The 18,913-nt window shown below is 38.5% G+C and overlaps 1 protein-coding gene across 1 annotated transcript in view; it reads left to right on the forward strand.

Moving 5' to 3' along the window:
• Positions 1 to 17,489, forward strand: part of ERLEC1 (endoplasmic reticulum lectin 1) — a 28,963-nt gene extending 11,474 nt beyond the window's left edge. The window contains exons 5-14 of the mRNA XM_075536023.1: positions 74 to 137; positions 791 to 825; positions 3,427 to 3,650; positions 3,743 to 3,872; positions 6,104 to 6,265; positions 7,262 to 7,321; positions 10,658 to 10,782; positions 12,203 to 12,280; positions 12,484 to 12,559; positions 17,236 to 17,489. Of these exons, the coding sequence (XP_075392138.1) occupies positions 74 to 137; positions 791 to 825; positions 3,427 to 3,650; positions 3,743 to 3,872; positions 6,104 to 6,265; positions 7,262 to 7,321; positions 10,658 to 10,782; positions 12,203 to 12,280; positions 12,484 to 12,559; positions 17,236 to 17,307 (1,026 nt within the window). The 3' untranslated portion in view covers positions 17,308 to 17,489. The remainder of the gene's footprint in view (positions 1 to 73; positions 138 to 790; positions 826 to 3,426; positions 3,651 to 3,742; positions 3,873 to 6,103; positions 6,266 to 7,261; positions 7,322 to 10,657; positions 10,783 to 12,202; positions 12,281 to 12,483; positions 12,560 to 17,235) is intronic.
• The last annotated feature ends 1,424 nt before the right edge of the window (positions 17,490 to 18,913 follow it).

Raw genomic sequence — 18,913 nt, forward strand, 5'->3', positions numbered from 1 at the left:
GTTTTAAAGTTATGTTCTTTAAAAATGTATTTGCAAAATGTTTACTATATTTTTATTTTATTTTTAAATACAGAAAGTAAATATTCATGAGTACTACCTTGGAAATATGTTGGCTAAGAACCTTCTATCTGAAAAAGGTTTGTTTCTATACAATGATTTGATACTAATACAGGAATCTGGCTTAAAATACACGTTCAAATTGGAATTTAAAAGATTTCCTTGGAAATTGTTACTTTCAAAACACTAAAATACATTTCTGAAGTCTAATAGAAAATTTTTTCAGAAAGTCTTTGTTTTTCATTTTCTGCTTTGATAAACATTGCCTTTTTCTATTTAATGGTTACTTTTGTTATATCTTGTAGGATGTACCTGTTAGTCTTGTATTTAGTTTTCTAAGTCTTTTGTTCGACTTAAGCAGAGATTTTGCATATAGAAGTGGACATATAGTTATAGCCCACAAATTGTAAAATATTTTTATAAATATACATTCAAATTGGTCAACTAATTTAGGATTAAGCTTTTGACTGAGATAAAAGCACTTGAAAAGAAAACTGTTTTGAACAGGCTTCATTACCTCATGTAGAGTATTTTATAGGTGGAGATGTGAAAATGAAACTGAACTGTCCCTAAACAAAAACATTTCAAAAAGGCTAGCTTGATAGTAGTAACAATCATGGGCTTAGGATGTTCTTTAGAAAGAGTTTAAGGTGACAAAGTTAATTAAAAACATTATCATTGATATCTAATAGTTACTGCTCATTCTCTAAACTTCTCTTAAATTATTCCATAGAACAAGAAGCAAAGGAAAAAGAAAAATCGAAAGAGGCAAGTAACAAACTTTGATTTTTCACTCAGCATTTCTTTCTAGTAGAAGTATAACTGCATAGCTTAATTGGCAAAATGTTCTTTATCCAATACCTTGAAAGATAAAGCAAAAGAGAATTTGTAATGTTTTAGGCCAGTGGTTCTCAACCCCCTTGGGGTCTAGTGACCCTTTCATAGGGGTGGCCCAATTCATAACAGTAGCAAAATTACAGTTATGAAGTAGCACCAAAAATAATGTTATGGTTGGGGGAGGGGTGTCACCACAACATGAGGAACTGTATTAAAGGGTCATGGCATGAGGAAGGTTGAGAACTACTGTTTTAGGCTTTTCTGAGAAAACTTACAATGTAATCCTTCTATTTACTTTTAAGATCTTTTTTTTAATCTATAAAAATGTGTCTGGAAAGCTCAGTAGCATGATAGCACTCTCTGCCTGCCATCGGTGCTTCTGTCTATGTAAATTTCAGAGCAATTACAGTAAGGACCTTTAAAATGTTTCTGCTGAACTGTCCCCATCTCCTGTGGATCAATCAGATGAGCTGTGTGTATAAATAACAAAGCACCAAATTGCAAGCATCTTAAAAGCGGGGACTGTCTTTTATCTCTAACCCTGAGTGCAAAGCAGAAATCCAGGCAAACTGTAGGCACTTTATAAATGATCACAGACCAATATATAAATGGTGGCTTAAAACAGATTCTTGTAAAATAGAATGACTCCTCAGGTTGCCTTATCACAATGTGCACAGGCCTATGTAGTTTTAAGGCAGAGGTTTCCCAACTTACTTGGCCTCCTGGGCCCGTTTCAGGGGCAGGGAAATTACTCAGCATCTCCTGTATCCCCTAATCCTGGATGAAGTATAGGAATGTACTGTCACAGGTCTTCCCCTACCCTAAACGTTTCCGTGGACCCCAGCGGGGGGCGGTTTCACCCACTTTGGGAAACACAGGTTTAGAGAATGTTTTAATATTCCAAAGAATTTCCTTAGGTAACACAAACTGTTAAGCAGTGAACTAGAAGCTGAAAGGTTGATGGTTCTAATGCACCCAGAAGTGCCTTCGGAAGACAAACCTGGCAATCTGCTATAATCATCAGTTTTACTCCGTACACATGGGGTCACCATTGGTCATAATGAACTCGTTGGCAACGAACAACAATTTCCACAAAGTTTTTACCAACTTACTGAGAGGATACTCCTCTAAGTGGTTTAATAGAACGATGGTTTTACTAGAAGTAGAGTGAAGGTAGCTGAAAGCCTTGCAAAGCACTTAGAAAGGCTGCCTTTACCTAAAAAGGGTGGCTTTGGGGGGAATTGATAAGCTAAACAAAGATACACATATCATTGCTATCTTAAAAGATTTTAATTTTACAGACTACCTTTGAGATAAAATATTTATTTACTGTGACTCTGGAGGATAGCAAGATGGAATTCAAAGTGTGAGATGATAAAGGAAGAGGATGAAAAGAGTAAGGAAAGAAAACTAATATTTATTGAGCCCCAGTTTAGAAGCCAGACACTGTGCCAGGCATGTAACAAAAGGTAATGCTTGATTCTCCCAACAACCTTAAGTGTGTGTTATTATTCTACTCTTACAGATGACAAGAATTGAAATTTGGTCAAAACTAAAGCTAGGAAATGTCAACACTTGGATTTGAATGCAGCATTTTTTTATACTAGACACTAGTTGAAATTAACATTCAAGAAAATATCAAAATGTTTTTTCCTGGAAACATTTATTTATTGCCTGCTTTAGACATAGCACTGATAGATTATCAAAGTGATATGAGATTCCCTACCTCCAAAGAGCTTTCATGGAGAGACTAGTAGCATTATCTTTTTAAAATTGCCCTCACTAAGGTCTTCATGTGTTGAGTACCGTATATACTCAAGTATAAGCTGACCCGAATATCAGCCAAGGCACCTAATTTTACCACAAAACTTGGATTAAAAATGTGCTGAAAAAACTCGGCTTATACATGACTATGTACGGTAGGTAGATGTAGCTGACATTCCTTATTAATCCTTACCTTCTGAGGCTATATCCTTGCCTAGATTTATTTAAGAATTGGTATGCTCAGAAGCATATTAACAGAAGAAAAAGACACAGTGAATCAGAAGTGCAGATTCCTGTGTGACTGTGTAGCCCTGCTATTGGACAGATCAGATTTCAAATCTCTAGAAGCTAAACTAACACAGACAGTAACAGATTTTAGTGAAGAAAGCTCTAACCCATCTAGTACAGTAACTTTTTATATTTTATCTTAGTCTTTCTTTAGCACTATTGAAAATAATTCTTATTTTAGCCCTGTATGTAAATGTACATTTGCTTGGTGTCTTAATTTTGATACTGTGAAATTTTTGTTTTTGCTCTATTGAACTAGTGAGCTAAATGAGCTCTGAAAATAAGCATTGGCTCAAATGACAAATTTGCGAATAGCAAGTATTGGAGTGCTTATAGAAAATATAGGAAATGTTACTTTTCCATTTTATAAATTAAAATGCAGTTTTCTTTCAGAATAATAAACTTACTATTTCCACCATCTTCACTCCCACCTCTGCTTCTAAAGAAAAGTCTGTCTTGTGCTCTCTTCTTTTTTTTAAGATTCCCACTAAAAATATTGAAGGTCAGATGACACCCTACTATCCTGTGGGAATGGGAAATGGTACACCTTGTAGTTTGAAACAGAACCGGCCCAGATCAAGTACTGTGATGTATATATGTCATCCTGAATCTAAGCATGAAATTCTTTCAGTAGCTGAAGTCACAACTTGTGAATATGAAGTTGTTATTTTGACACCACTCTTGTGCAATCATCCTAAGTATAGGTAGGATGTGGATTTAATATTTTAAACATAAAATGCACACATGCTTGAAAACGTTATGTGCTTAGGTTTAACCCTTGGTTCTTGTTGAATAGATTCAGAGCGTCTCCTGTGAATGACATATTTTGCCAGTCACTGCCAGGGTCACCGTTAAAGCCCCTCACCCTGAGGCAGTTGGAACAGCAGGAAGAAATACTAAGGGTGCCTTTTAGAAGACATAAAGAGGTATGAGAATTATTAACATTTTCTCAGTGCTTTGTTTTCCAAATTGTTTGCCACATTTTAATGATTTCTCTGGAGTCTCACTGCTGTCAAGTCAATTCTGACTCAGAGCGACCCTGTAGGGCAGAGTAGTTGCACCTGTGGATTTCCAAAGCTATAAATTATAACAGAAGCAGGAAGCCTCATCTCCTGCAGCATGGCTGGTGGTTTCAAACTGCTAACGTATGATTAACAGCCCAGTGAATAACCTAGTAAGCTACCATTTATTTTCTTGATTCAAATTCTTACTCTGTTTCCTTATTCAGGCATTTTGAGAAAATATGTTAGCATCCCTTTATTCACTGTATAATTTTAATAATCTCAAGTTTTATATCCTTTTCATTGTGATTAGACTTCATTTTTGAATAAATAGTTAACTGGCCTTCCAAGCTAAGCCTATAGAAAGCATGGGCTATATCTGCTTTCTGTCATCTAGCAATGCATTTATTCTTTAGCTCGTCACGATTTGTCATCAGATCTTCATTCTTCTGAGACTGTTATTATGTCAATAATAATTTTGTGGCTCCAAATTTGTTGAATATGTACCTAATTTGAGCTTAACAAACAATCTGCACTGAACATTTGAAGCTTGGACTTATTCTGCTTTCCTGACTTTCAGATCACTGTTCTGTCTGATTCTGATTCACCTGTGTACTAGTCTCGCTGCTTTTGGTTTTCCTTTGAACAGTTTTATTGGCAGTTCATCCGCGTGTCATAGAATTCAATAGTTTATGTCAAGAAAAGTTGTACAGTCCATTTTAGAACATCTTTCCCCCATACTCATTGTCATTCGTGTCTTTTTTTTTTTTTCAATTTTGGCGAAAATATATACAACAAAGCATTCACCAAGTCAACGACTTCTAAATGTATAATTCAGTGCCATTGATAACACTTTTCATGTTGTACAACCATTTACTAGGTCTTTCATTACTCTCTACCCATAGAAATTCTGAGGCTCCCTGGTTCTAGCCATAGTCCTTCTGTCACTTTAGTGTGAACACACTCCCTAATGAACTTATCTTTGACCTTTTCTTTTTTTTTAATTGGGTAAGAGTCTACCCACAGAATATTTTTATATTAACATTGGTCTTGTGCACTATTCTTTGGCATTGCAAAGCATTCCCTTGTGTGTCTGTACCAAAGTTAGTTTTCCGTTCTCTCACCTGTAGGCCTGTAGGTTGTCTCTTTTTGCTTTGTGACTAGTGCTGCAATGAACCCTCATAACGTGGCTGCTATTTCTCTAGGACGTAGACCAAGTAGGAGGATTGATGGCTCACAGGACATTTCCAACCTTTTGAAGGGGGGTGTTTTGCCTTATTGCAGTGGTTTTCAACCTTCCTAATGCTGCAACCCTTTAATTCAGTTCCTCATGTTGCTACTTCATAACTGTAATTTTGCTACTGTTAAGAAGCAGGCCACCCCTGTGAAAGGATCATTCAACCTCCAAAGGGGTAGCAACCCACAGGTTGAGAACTGCTGCCTTAATGCTTTCCACAGGGGTTGTCCATAGTGTCTTTTTACCTAATTTTAAGTATCATACTACCACACCTTTCCCAAGTCTACGCGCTTACACCTAGACATAACACTCATACATGGCATGCGCATAAATCGCAAAATAGTAGCTACTCATGTTTCAAGTATTAATCGTGGGTGTTTTTTCTCATGTCGTCTTGGAGATTAAATCCTGGTCAATGTATTTGAATCACTCCCCCTCCTATGACTGCTATTTTCTGCACCTTTATTGTACATCGTCCGCACTAAATTGCAAGCTCCCCTAGGACAACAGTTGGGTCCTTTCACATTCGAATAATTAGTTATGAATTTTCCGCCCCCATTCAGCACCACTTTACCCTGCTTGTTCTTCCAAATTTCCAAAGCTGAATATGGAGACACAAAGTATAACAAGTAGCAAAGTGCTTAAAAGGGATAATGAGACAAAATAAATGAAATTGAAGTGAACCCTGTATGTTTAGGATGGCCACCATACCTCTAACAAGTCAATGGCACTTCTGTTTGTCTAGATCTTTCTTTTACTAAGTGCTGTAAAGATCATTTTCATAAAAATATATTTTAAAAAAGGAGATAACTTTTATTTTCAAAATATTCTGTAACTTAACATAGTAATAATTGAAACCCTAACTGGAAAAAAATTGTTTGGCATGGAAATCCCTAAACATTTTTATGTTTATTTTTAGGAAGAATCACAGTCAACTAAAGAAGAGAGATTTCCAGCAATCCACAAGCCCATTGCTGTGGGCTCCCAACCCGTCCTCACCGTTGGAACAACCCACATCTCCAAATTGACAGATGACCAGCTCATAAAAGAATTCCTTAGTGGTTCTTACTGCTTTCATGGGGTAAGAAGTAAATCTTCAGTTTAAATATTTATCTTACAAATTTTATGTTTCAGTCATTTAATGGAAGAATTGGGGAGGCTCCCAGAGACTGTGTTCTTTATGCATCTAGCCACTTACTGTAATCTACGTCATGGTGATGCAGTAATTCAAGCTTTCCACTGCTGACTGAAACGTGAGAGGTACCGTCTGCTTCTGTGAAGATGGATAGCCTCGGAATCCCTAGGCCTCTTCTGCTCAGTCTTACAGAGTTGCTCTGAATCGAGGTCCACTCAGTGGCTTTTGGTGTGGTATTCTTTTTACTCACAAACTAAAGCTTAGCCCTTTTCTGGCAGAAAAACGAATGGACTCCAATGATTGTGTGCACTTCATTTTGGTTATGAGGCAATCACTTTAAAGCTCAACTACAGGAGTAAACTGTTGCCTCTCCTGGCTCCAGTGGGTCACACTCTTGCAAGGAGAGTATTCATTTTTGTTTTATGAAGGCAGTGTAACGGTATTCTTTGCATCATTCTAGCTTGTCTTTTTTTCTCAGTAATGTTTTGTTTCATTTTCATCCACACTCTTGCTATGACAGATAAGTGGGTTTGTGTATTTCCATTACTGTTGTGGCAATATTGCGGCAGAACCCACTTTTCCCATTCTCTATGTATAAGTTTGATCTCTGCTGCCTGATGGGTTTCACAGTGGGCTACTAACTGACCCAGACTCTTTCGCAGTTTCCTGCTAGCCCATCTCAAAAGTGGGAGCCCTGGTGGCACAGTGGGTTGTGCTTTAGGCTGCTAATTGCAAAGTGAGCAGTTCAAAACCACCAGCTGTTCTGAGGAAGAAAGAGCTTTCCACTCTCATAAAGAGTTGCAATCTCAACAACAAAAAAAGAATTACAGTCTCCGAAACCCACAGGGGCAGTTCTACCCTGTCCTAAAGGGATGCTATGAATCAGAATCAACTTGATGGCAGTGAGATACATAACTTGATCTCGTGTTTTCTTTCCTTTAGGGTGTTGGCTGGTGGAAATACGAATTCTGCTATGGCAAGCACGTACATCAGTACCATGAGGTATAAAGTAACAGCATTGTACCACTAGCTGGATTAAAGTTCTAAAAATAACTTTTTAAAAAAAATCATTTTATTGGGGCTCTTACAGCTCTTTTAACAATCAATTGTATGAAGCATATTTGTACATATGTTGCCATCATCTTTTCCAAAACATTTTCTACTTGAGCCCTTGTTATAAGCGCTTCTTTTTCCCCCTCCCCCCCCACCCTCTCACCCTTTTGAATCCTTGATCAATTATATATTATTATTTCATATCTTTGTTTTTTCTTATATCGTACCCTGTCCATTGTTTGTTATTCGTCCCCTTCGGAGGGGAAGCTATATATCCATCCTTGTGAGGGGTTCCCCTTTCTCCCCCTTCTAAAAATAACTTCTGAGTAAAAGTAGGGAGGGTTAGTGTTTTATGAGATGATTTTAATACAGAAGTACTAATCGAGTATCTTTAAACTCTGGAAGTTGAAACCTTGGTGTTGACTAAGCTGATTATCCTAAACATGCATATTTATGGTTTACTCGTGTCCATGTACATCACCATGAGGCCAGTGGAACCCTCTCCTGTTGTAACTATCTCTCTGCTTTGACAGAGAGATGAGTCATTCTTACAACATCCTAAAGTAAGAAAATTAATGGTACAGTAGTCCAGGCTCACTATAATTCATACAGTAGAGTAAGTAGAACTGTATGAGGGAGCTTAAAAAAATGAATGAATAATGGATATTAAGCAAGTGGCTGTCTAACAGAAGCAACAAGCCCACATGGAAGAAGCACACCAGCCTGTGCAATCATGAGGTGTCAACGGGATCAGGAAACAAGCATCAGAAGACCCAAAACAAACATAAGAACAAGGAGGAGTCAGAGCAGAGACCCAAAGCCCATCTGTAGACAGTTTGACATCTCCTCACAGAAGGGTCACAATAGCCCTCTGGTTCCTTGAGACTTCCTCACCCCACTGCTATCATGACCCCAGTCCTGCCTTCCAGTTTGGCCTAGATCGGAGCCTGTACACTAGTACAGATAGCTCATCACACATGGAATCCAGGTCAGATAAATCACTCAGGAACAGAAATAGTAGTAGTGATACCAGGAGGGTGCGGGTAAGGTTGAGAGAGGAGGGGAGGAAGGGGGAACCAATCGTAATGATTGACACTCACACCCACCCACCCAGGGGATGAACAAAAGAAATCATGACAGCAGTTGGTGTAAGATCTGAAAATAATGATTTATAATCTATCAAGGGATCAGGAGGGTGGGAGGGAGGGGGGAAAGAGCTAATACCAGGGGCTCCAATAGTAAATGTTTAGAAAATAATGGTGGCAACATATGTACAAATATGTTTGATACAATTGATGTATGGATTGTTAGAGCTGTAAGAGCCCCCAATGAAATGATCTTTTTAAAAAAAGTGATAGTAATGGAATTTTCCCACAAATTTTGTGAATCCCCTCATATAGCTAGTCAGCTAAATAAAAGAAACTCTATCATCTTTAATTCAAAATAAGGTTTTAAAATTATACACATTGACTTCTGTTTTTCTTTTATTTCTTTTCATAAATGATATAGTTGTCTTTCATATTTGAGACAAGCTGCTTACATTGTGAGGTTCATGCCCTACTGATCTTACATACACCAGCATTGTATGTGGTTTGCTGAGGGAGCTGCTAAACATTGAGGATAAACTCTTAATTAGTAAATGTTGACCTGGCTTTCTTAAAATTTATTTTCATTCCTTAGAAAAGTAGAGAAAAAGATATATCACCTAACTATCGCCCAGAAAATACCCAGTAACATCTGTCCTATTTTACTAAAAGGAGTACATACCAGAAATGAAATGTTCAATGTTTCTCTGCCATCATCTCACTTCCCCAAAGTAACTGCTATTAACACTTTCTTAGTTGACTCTCCACAAGAATGCAATGGGTGTAGTCAGATGTTGGTGCACCCTTTTTGTTTATACAGAGATCATACTGAACACATAGCCCCGCACTTTTCTTCTCACTGTATATCTTGGAGATCTTTTCATGTCAGCAACAGACGATCTCCTTTCAGTAGGTACACAGTATTACATCTATAAATGCATATGATTAACCCGACCTCTATTGATGTACCTTTTTGTTGTTTGAAATTTTGTGATTATAAGCAGTGTTTTAGTAAGCACTTTTAAGTGTGTGTGTATGCGTTTGTGCATGCTAGAAATTTGTACCAAACATCTGCTTGTAAAAATTAAACAATTTTGACATGTATGATTCAATGGCATTGATTATGTTCATGTGCAACTACTATATTGCTGTGCTTTTTCAAGTATAGTCATAGGGAACATTGCTAGCAATATAGTCCTTAGACTAAAATGTATACATACTAGAAGATTTCTTTCCAAAGTACTGTACCTCTTTTCAGAGCTATCAACAATAGCTCTTTTCCCATACACGGTCAATACTTGATTTCATCCAACTTATTTTAGCAAAGGGCATGTAGCCTAGAATTTGACGAAGGCCTCTGTTAGATATGTTGGGAGATTTTTTTTTTAAACAGTAAATGCTTATAAATACGGTACTCTGTGTCAGCCGTTGTTCTCAATACATATCGATAGAGACTTCAAGAAGTTCATGGGAAAATACCATTATCTTTTGACTCCATTTCTCAACCAACCTTGGAAGTCTCCTCATATTAACTCATTTAATCTTTGTAACAATGCCTAGAGTTCAGTATTATCATTCCAAAATGTGGAAGATTCGGTAACTTGCCTAAAATCATCTAGGTTAGAAATAATCATAGACCCCCAAAATTCAATACGAACTTGAAATTAAAAGAAATAAGACAAGGGAAGACAGTCTTGCTCCAAGAATCAACATGGTGTCAAATGAGCAGAGTGAAGAAGCATCACTTGTGGGTTTGTATGTGGGAAGATAGGCATCACTTGTGGGTTTGTATGTGGGAAGATGTGGCTGCAGGCCAGGAGAAGAGGCTAACAGTGCGATAAGTCATGCTGGTGGTATCTAGGTATGAGGGTAAACCCTTAGTTAAGGGGTTTGGCGCTGGCAGTGGAAATTATAAAGGAAGAGTTGAAAACCAAGACCATCTCCAGGGGCGGGTAGAACTGATAAATCCCAGAGAAGAAGGAGGGAGCGTTAAAAAGAACTCTACATGCACAATTAGTGTGACTAAACAGTGGGTACATGATTTATAGAAGTCAGAACAGTGATCACTCTTGACTAACATCATTACACCTCAATGTGTAGGTGAAAATCAAGACTAGAGTGTATAGACATGTCACTAACATACATATCTGCTTGATGCTGTGGAACATGGGTCATCACGGATCTCTCTTTCATCTCACAGGACAAGGATAGTGGGAAAACCTCTGTGGTCGTGGGGACATGGGACCCGGAAGAGCACATTGAATGGGCTAAGAAGAATACTGCGAGAGCTTACCACCTTCAAGACGATGGGACCCAGACAGTCAGGTAAGACTCATTTCCATTGGGATCTGATGAGTAGAATTGAAAACTCAATGATGAAAAACATGAAAACTTAACCACAAGTAAAACCTCTGATCCAGGGACATCTTTTGGGTTAGTTTTATTTTCTTGGGAAGGCAGCGCAGGGTCATAGTTAGGAGCAGGAATCAGATGCGGGCTCTTACCACTGTAGACAAGTCACATCATCTTTCCACAGCTGCAGCGTTCTTGTCGGAGTTGTTTGTTGCCTCGGGGATTTGTTGTGGCATTTAAATGAGGTGAAACAGTACTGAGGAAAGCAGGCAGCACATGTTGCCACTGCCTCTGACGGTGACACTGGCACGTGAATGGTGATCACAGTCACCAAACTTACTTCCAGGTAGCAGATGAGAGGCGCCTATTAATTACTGCTTATTCTTGTGTGATCTGTACCTCTTCGAGAGGTATTTCATTCTATTTCAGTCTACACTTAGCATTTCCTTTTTAATTTAACTTTTGTTAAAGCGAACGGTTGGGAGTTTCAAATATTGCAATGGATTGGCAAAAAACTACCTCACATAACTCTTTTGACCTATATTAGAGGGGGCTTCAAAAGGTTTGGAAGAATCCCATTATCTTGTATTTATGTCTTGTTTTGTTTCTAATGAACTTCCTGAAGCCCCTTTAAAAATATTTTTTCTTGTAGTTAGTTTTCTTAGGTAAATTATTTTCATTTCCCAAGAATAGCTGAGTTCCAGCTTGTCCTGCCCAATAGAATTTAAATTATCCACCCTTCTTCGTTCTCAGTTGGTCAGTTTGTCCTTTGCACAGCTGGGATAGAAAGACTAATTTCAGAATATTCCCACTTTTCCTGCTAAGCAAAATCAGAGATAGACATTTTAAGTTGTTACACTAACAAAATGTGTGGTGGTGGGTTTTTTTTTTATGTTTGTATTTGTTTCATGTGAAAACAACTAAAGGTGGCGATGGAAGCCCGAGTGTGTGAAGCTAGCAAAATGAATGCTTTTGTTTGAATTCTACTGATTGGAAACTCATAGTGCACACCCTAAGCTTTGCCTTACCCCATTATTGTAAGGGAGGAAGGAGGTGAGGATTGGAGAGAGAGAACAACTTGTTCACAAATAAAGGTTCAGGAGCTTGGGAGGTGGCTAACTTTTAAAGGAACAACATTTTAAAAGCAGTCTACAAATAGCTTTTTGTACATATATAAATATGTAAGTTCACGGTCATTAGTTAAACCAGTAGGAATCTGGCACTTTATATTCTCTTTATGAAATTTAAAAGTCTTTGCCACTTAATCCTAGAAATAGGAATTTTAAAGAATATTTTACTGATAACAAAACTGAATCCTCTTTCTTCTACCCTGTCCATTAAAATTATTCTCAATCTGTAAGGTCATGGTTTAATGTATATTTCTCTAATTCAGGATGGTGTCACATTTTTATGGGAATGGAGATATTTGTGATATAACTGACAGACCAAGACAGGTGACTGTAAAACTAAAGTAAGTTGGATTTTAATCATTCTTTATGCTTTTCTCTTTCACCGGCTTTCTGTGAACAAAAGTTTTATATCAAATGTAACTCTAATTATTAAATTTTACAGAGCTTACTTGCACGGTGTTTTTGTTAAGCTTAAGAAAAAGCTATTAAAAATAATCTGGCATTGTATGAGTTAGGCACTGCCTTAAAGTACTCTCTATTTTAGGTGTAAAGAATCAGATTCTCCTCATGCTGTTACTGTATATATGCTAGAGCCTCATTCCTGTCAGTATATTCTTGGGGTAAGTGAAAAAATAATTAAGAATTCAGTTTGGGGCCATAATTTTATTTATTTGTTTGTTTGTTTGTTTGTTTACTGGGTTTACAAGGAATCTTCCAAAGTCTCTTATAGCCCATATGACTCAGCAGTTTTGCTCCTGGGTATGTACCCAAATGATTTGAAAACTTCTACCCATTGCTCAAGGCAACTTTAATCACCATAGCCAAAGGTGGAAACAACACAAGTATCCACCAACAGATAAATGGATAAACAAAGAGGAGTATAATCATTCAGTGGAGTGCCATTCAGCAACAAGTGAATTGTTACACATGCTTCCAACATGAATAAACGTTGAAAATGTTATGCTGATTGGTGTGAGTTAGACACCAAACTGAAGAAATATCTAGAACGGTATGTTCCAGAGTGAGTGGTGCTGATCCCTGGGGGCACTGGAGACCTAAAAAGACAGGTAGACACCCACGCTTTATCCAAGACAAAGGATGGCAGGACATGGTCCTACATACTATGGACGAGTTGTCAAGAGAGACCAGTCCCTGGAGAAGGACATCCTGTTTGGTGAGGTGGAGGGGTGATAAGGAGGAGAAAGGCCCTCAAGGAGATGGGTGGACATGGCGAGTGCAACAGTGAATCAGGCATAGGAACAATTGCGAGGACGATGCAGGACCGTGCAGTGTTTGTTGTGTTATGCATAAGGTCACTGTGTGTTTGAACCAACTGGATGCCACCTAACAACAGCCATACAATTTATCCTGAATTATAGGCTAAAGTACAACAGTTTTTAATTCCCAATGTGGCACTGAGTAATTTCTTTCCTAAAAGGGGACGGTAGGTCAAATAAATTTAGGAACCTTAGGAGTAAGAAAATGTTTATTAATGATTACCAGTACATTTGGAGAAGGGAGAAAAGAAACAGTATGCACAAGCATGTTTAACAAGGTAACTAACAAAATAGTATGGAACGTAAAGGACAGGGTTTCTTTTTTGGTTTGGGTTTTTTTTTACACCCTATTAAAGATAGTAGTATATAGTTGTATGAGCCCCCAACAAAATGATTTATAAATTAAAAGATAAAACATCTGAAAAAAAAGATAGTAGTATATTTACCATACATAATCGCATCCCAGTGACACTGTAAGCAGTTCCGACACATGCACCTTTCTCTCAAACTGAAGTCAAGAAAGAATTGCCTTAAACTCTTCAAGATGGAAACCTATATTTTTCCAAATTAAAAAGTACCATAGTCCTAAAAAGGGACAATAATGTCAATTTAAACAAAGGGAGAATTTTTTGCTAAGAATACATGCCATCTACATTTGATAAAATCTAATACTGCTTCCTGACAAAAGCTCTCCCCAGAATAGGATTAGAGGGATGATTGCATAACATATAATTAGGGAAATATATACAAACCAACAGCCAACATTATTCTAAATGTAGACAGATGGGAAGTATTCCCCTTGAGAACTGGAGCTAGGCAAGGATGCCCAGTTAATTCTAGTGAGAGAAAAGGCAGTACGCAATATAGCAACATTAGCACCATGGGACCAGAGTAAGTACAGACACCCAGAAGTACAGAAAATTAAGGACAAGTGTGATGAATGCTGCAACAGTGGGGCTCGAAGGTGACAATGACTGTGCAGTAGTACAGGCACAGGCATTGCGTGTTCTGTGGTACATAGGGTTGCTACGAGCCAGAACCGATCTGACGGCACCTAGCAACAGCACAGTCGATGCTATACCACAGACAATTCTCTAACAGTAGCATTTGGGAGTGATTATGTGGGTAGGTGTGTATTAATTTTATGGGTGTTGGAGAAAATATGAGTATGTGCAAGTACATATATATGTATAATTGTGGGCATTTGTATATACATATTTGTTAGTGCTGCATATACAAGGTGGCTTCAAAACAAGATTTTAGAAAAATGATATTGAAAGATAATGGATTTTTCCCACAAATATGTTGCAGCCCCTTCATATATTCATTCACATGTTACAAAAAAACAAACAAACACATATGGGGCAGTTATGGAAACTTCATACCCAGATACCTCCTTGGACTGGTTACTGGGCTTTAAGAACCAGGACCATAGTCTTGGGAACTTCTAGGTCAGCTAGCATAAGAGAGTTCGTACCGTTAATGTTCGTTGTCCTAACTTCGTGAACAGTGTCTAGGGTCTCAAAAACAAGAATAGCCATCTGAGATACAGCCATTGTTCTCTTCCCATTTGGAGCAAAAGAGAGAGAAGGAATCCAAAGGCTCAAGGAAGCAATTCATCCACATGAAGGACACCTTCCTATAGCCTGAGCCCAGGACAAAATAGATGGTGCCGCCGCTAATGACTGCTCTGACAGGAGACACAAGAAGAGGTCCCAGTTGGAAAAGGAGGAAAACTCTAACTCAAATTCATAAGAAAGAGCAGAATCACCGGACTGATAACAGACTGTACGAACCTCAAGACTGTTGCCCGCAGCCACTGAGAGTCCTGACACATTGCTGGGATAGCAGTCAGTGTCACAAAGCAAGTTGAATAGAAATTGTTGCCTGGGATAGTACTTCACTGTGTGCAAAACACAAAATGTTTTTAAGAAACATGTAATACCACCTAGGAAATGCTATACATGTGTGCCTCACCTTATTGTGCTTCACGTATAGTGTGCTTTTTCCAAATTAAAGATTGAGCAAGTCTACCTGGGCCATTTTTCCACCAAAATGTGCTTACTTTGTGTGTCTGTCACACTTTGGTAATTCTCACAATATGTCGCAAGTTTCTTATAATGCTATTGAGTAATTAATAGCCTATGGTATAGTGTAAACATCATAACTTTGTTTTGTACTGGGAAACTAAAAAGTTGAAGGGATTCACTTTATTGCAGTACTTTTTTTCTTATAGTGGTCTGGAACCAAACCAGTAGTATCTCTGGAGTGTGCCGTAAATGAGGTGCACAGGCTCACTTTCCAAGGTTTTCAACTGTAATTAAGTGGATATTACACCATTTTCCCCTGTTGTCCCAAAGGAGAGCTTAAACATGAGCTATCCTTCTAAGACCCTTTAAAGATGTCAACTAGCACAGACTGCCCAGTAAATCCTAGACTAGTGCTAGCTAAAACTGTGACTTCAAGAAAGTTTTTACCCAATCTGTGCCTGAGATTTAAAGTATGCCTATCTTGGATAGTTAGCTTTGTTTCACCTGTATCCATGGGTCTGTGGAACATACAGGGGCAAAGTTAGGAAACCGTCTTGGACATCACTAATCTGGTTGGGAAATGAGTCACACTCTGCCTGAGGTCTCAGGACCACAGTCTAGAGCACTGGTTCTCAACCTTTCTAATGTCACGACCCTTTAAGACAGTTCATGTTGTGGCGACCCCTCCACCCCCAACCATAAAATTATTTTTTGTTGCTACTTCATAACTGTAATTTTGCTACTGTTATGAATTGGGCGACCCCTGTGAAAGGGTCGTTCGACATCCCCCCCCCAAAGGGGTCATGACCCACAGGTTGAGACACTAAGCAACACTAAGGTCCATTGGCACCACAAAGTGTACATCCCACTTTGATGGGCAGCAAATGAGCCTTAAAAACTACTGAGCAACCACCTTCGGTGCAACTGTTGGTGTCTACTGACCAGATGAAAGAAGGGTGCTGAACAGCAAAAGACAAAGGGAAACAGTTGGTCCAGTAGACTAATGGACCTAGCAAGCATCAGTCTCTGTGCCCCTAAGACCAGAAGAGAGAATGGTACCTGGGAGTCACTCCTCTTGACAGAGGTCACATTAGAAGGTGGTCCTGAGTAGAGTGGAAGAGAGATGTGGAGCAAAACTCAAAATTGTGAAGGAGAACAAGTCTGCTGGTTGAACAGAGACTGGTGGAGCCCCTGAGATTGTGGCCCTGGGTCACTTTCCAAATCTGGAACTGAACTCACCCCTGTGGCTCAATTTTCAGACAAACAATGGGTCTGTTATGGAGAATAACAACAGCGTGGAAGTGCATACACCACAGAACAACCGGCCAGCTGGGATGAAAGCCCAGGAACAAATGAATTAGGGAAAGGAGTCCAGACAGGAAACACAGCAAGGAAATGGGATGCATGATCTTACATTGAAGGCATGAATGAATTGAAGCAATGAATCACTGAATTAAAACTTGATAATTTCCTCTGTAAACTTTTTGTCCAATTTACAGTGAAAGCTTTCGTAAAACAAAGCAGTGCCTATCTTAAAAGTTTATTGGGAAGATTACCCAAAATCATAAATTATTAGTATTGCAAAGTCATTAACAGGTCCACTAATGTAATTCCTTTTAAATCCCCATTTCGACTATTCAGACTTAATAATAAATTATGCTGCAGAAAAACTTGGAAAATCAATTATTCACCTAAGGTGGAGTTTGCGTTATAATTGTACAGTGACTGGTCGTCAGAGTTCTCTGTCACTTTGTGTACAGGCTCTAGCTGTGGCTTTCTTCCTCTTCTCGCCACCTCGTCCCTCTTGCCATGTTGGGATGAAAATATCTTCTCTAGCCATCTGATTTGTTCTCAGGGCCCTCAATTTATAGGTCATTTATCCAAAACGGGCTCATGTACATTATATATGTATTCATTCAGCAGAATAATGCTGAGTAAAGGATTTATCGTCTAGACGTTTTAATGATTTTGTGTTGTTGCTGTTCTTAGGTTGAATCTCCAGTGATTTGCAAAATCTTGGATACAGCAGACGAACATGGACTTCTTTCTCTCCCCAACTAAGCAATTTGGGCAAGCTAATGTCATTGAAAGTCATGATGATTTCTTTGTCTGGTGACCGTGTGTCTCGTTACAGAGTTCTCAGCCATTTGGACCTCATTTAAAGGATTTTGTCAAAGGACTCTCAACCACTGTGTGAATATCTGTGTGTACATAAGAGCTTATTGATAAATTTCTAAGGCAGAGACTTGTGTCTTATTTTTCATTCTTGTTGTGTCTTATGAAATGACCAATGGTGTGTGTTTTCTTAGCTTGGATAATGTGATCCCAGAATAAATCTCGTTCAAGCAATTACAGAGTGCAGCGTAATATAATGTGATCATCATTTAACTATTGAAAGTTTTTCGATAGCAGACGAGTTATATAACTAGTCAGTGAACTAAAGATTATGAAGAAAGATACAGTAGTGAGTGGGGGTTTAAATGAGGTCATGTAAAATATGAAACTCTAGATCCTGACATTTTTCCAACAAAGTTTTCTTGAGCGCCTCTCTATGCATTGAAGTAGACCCCAAGCACAAAAAGGCATGTAAGTTTCCTACCCTCATCACCGCTCTTCATCTCAAGGCACTCTTGTTCAAAATCCTTTGCTTTTCTTGCAAATCTTGCTTTCTTTTCCTCCTTTTCTAAGTTCTGACCAAAGTCATTTTAGCTTAAGGAAAGTCTGATAAAAACTATTTTAGGATTAGTGGTAGACTTTGGAAGCAGCCAGTTTAGAAAGAATGTGCTTTGAATATCCAAACCTAGGTTTGAGTCCTCTTTAACTTGCTGGCTGGACAAGTTAGTTAACCTCGCTGAGCTTCACGTTCTCTTTGGTAAAATAGAATGCTTCCTAAGGTAGCGATATCACTAATGATTGTTGCACATGAAAATCACTGCCCAGTATCCCACCTAATTCCCAGTAAGTTCATTTCTTGGTATTTCCCCTATCGCATATTAGCATAATGAAATTTGGTTCTGCAAGCAGAAATAGTGAAATCAGAGACTGAAGCTATTAAAACATATTTGAGAGCATCCTTGGTGACCAATAAGTAAATAGGCTACAGAACTATCTTCTAACTTAGGGAACTTAGAAATGAAAGGATGGTGCCAGAAGACAATATTGTAGCAAACCTGTTCCTTGTAAGAGGAAAATACAAGGGAGTACACCCCTCCTCCCCAAAGAAACAATGGCAAAAAGCTCTGCTAGGCAGAGCTTTCATGGTGCGCGTTTGTCCCACTAGGTCAGCATCAAGCAGCTCTCTCTTGAGTTCGTGCACTGTGGCATTGCCTGGGTAGGTTCTCTCTGGTCACAGTGAATTTTTCATAAAAGCAGTTTTCGCTTGAACCTCAGCTTTTTGTGATGGCTGATTTAAGAGAATACTGGCTGTGAAATTTTGTTTCCTGCTCAGGAAAAATGCCACAAAAACTGTTGTGCTGTTGAACACAGCTTACAAGGACAGCGCTATGGGAAAAACAAGTGTACAAGTGGCTTGCTCATTTCAAAAAGTGAAATGTTGATTGATGACAAACCTCACTTCCCTAACAAAAGTATTGACAAAATTAGTGTACTTGTGCTCAAAGACCTACGACAGGACCATTGAAGAAAAGGAGAAGTTAACTGGACTATC

Source organism: Tenrec ecaudatus, chromosome 17, assembly GCF_050624435.1.
Source record: "Tenrec ecaudatus isolate mTenEca1 chromosome 17, mTenEca1.hap1, whole genome shotgun sequence".
NCBI lineage: Eukaryota > Metazoa > Chordata > Mammalia > Afrosoricida > Tenrecidae > Tenrec > Tenrec ecaudatus.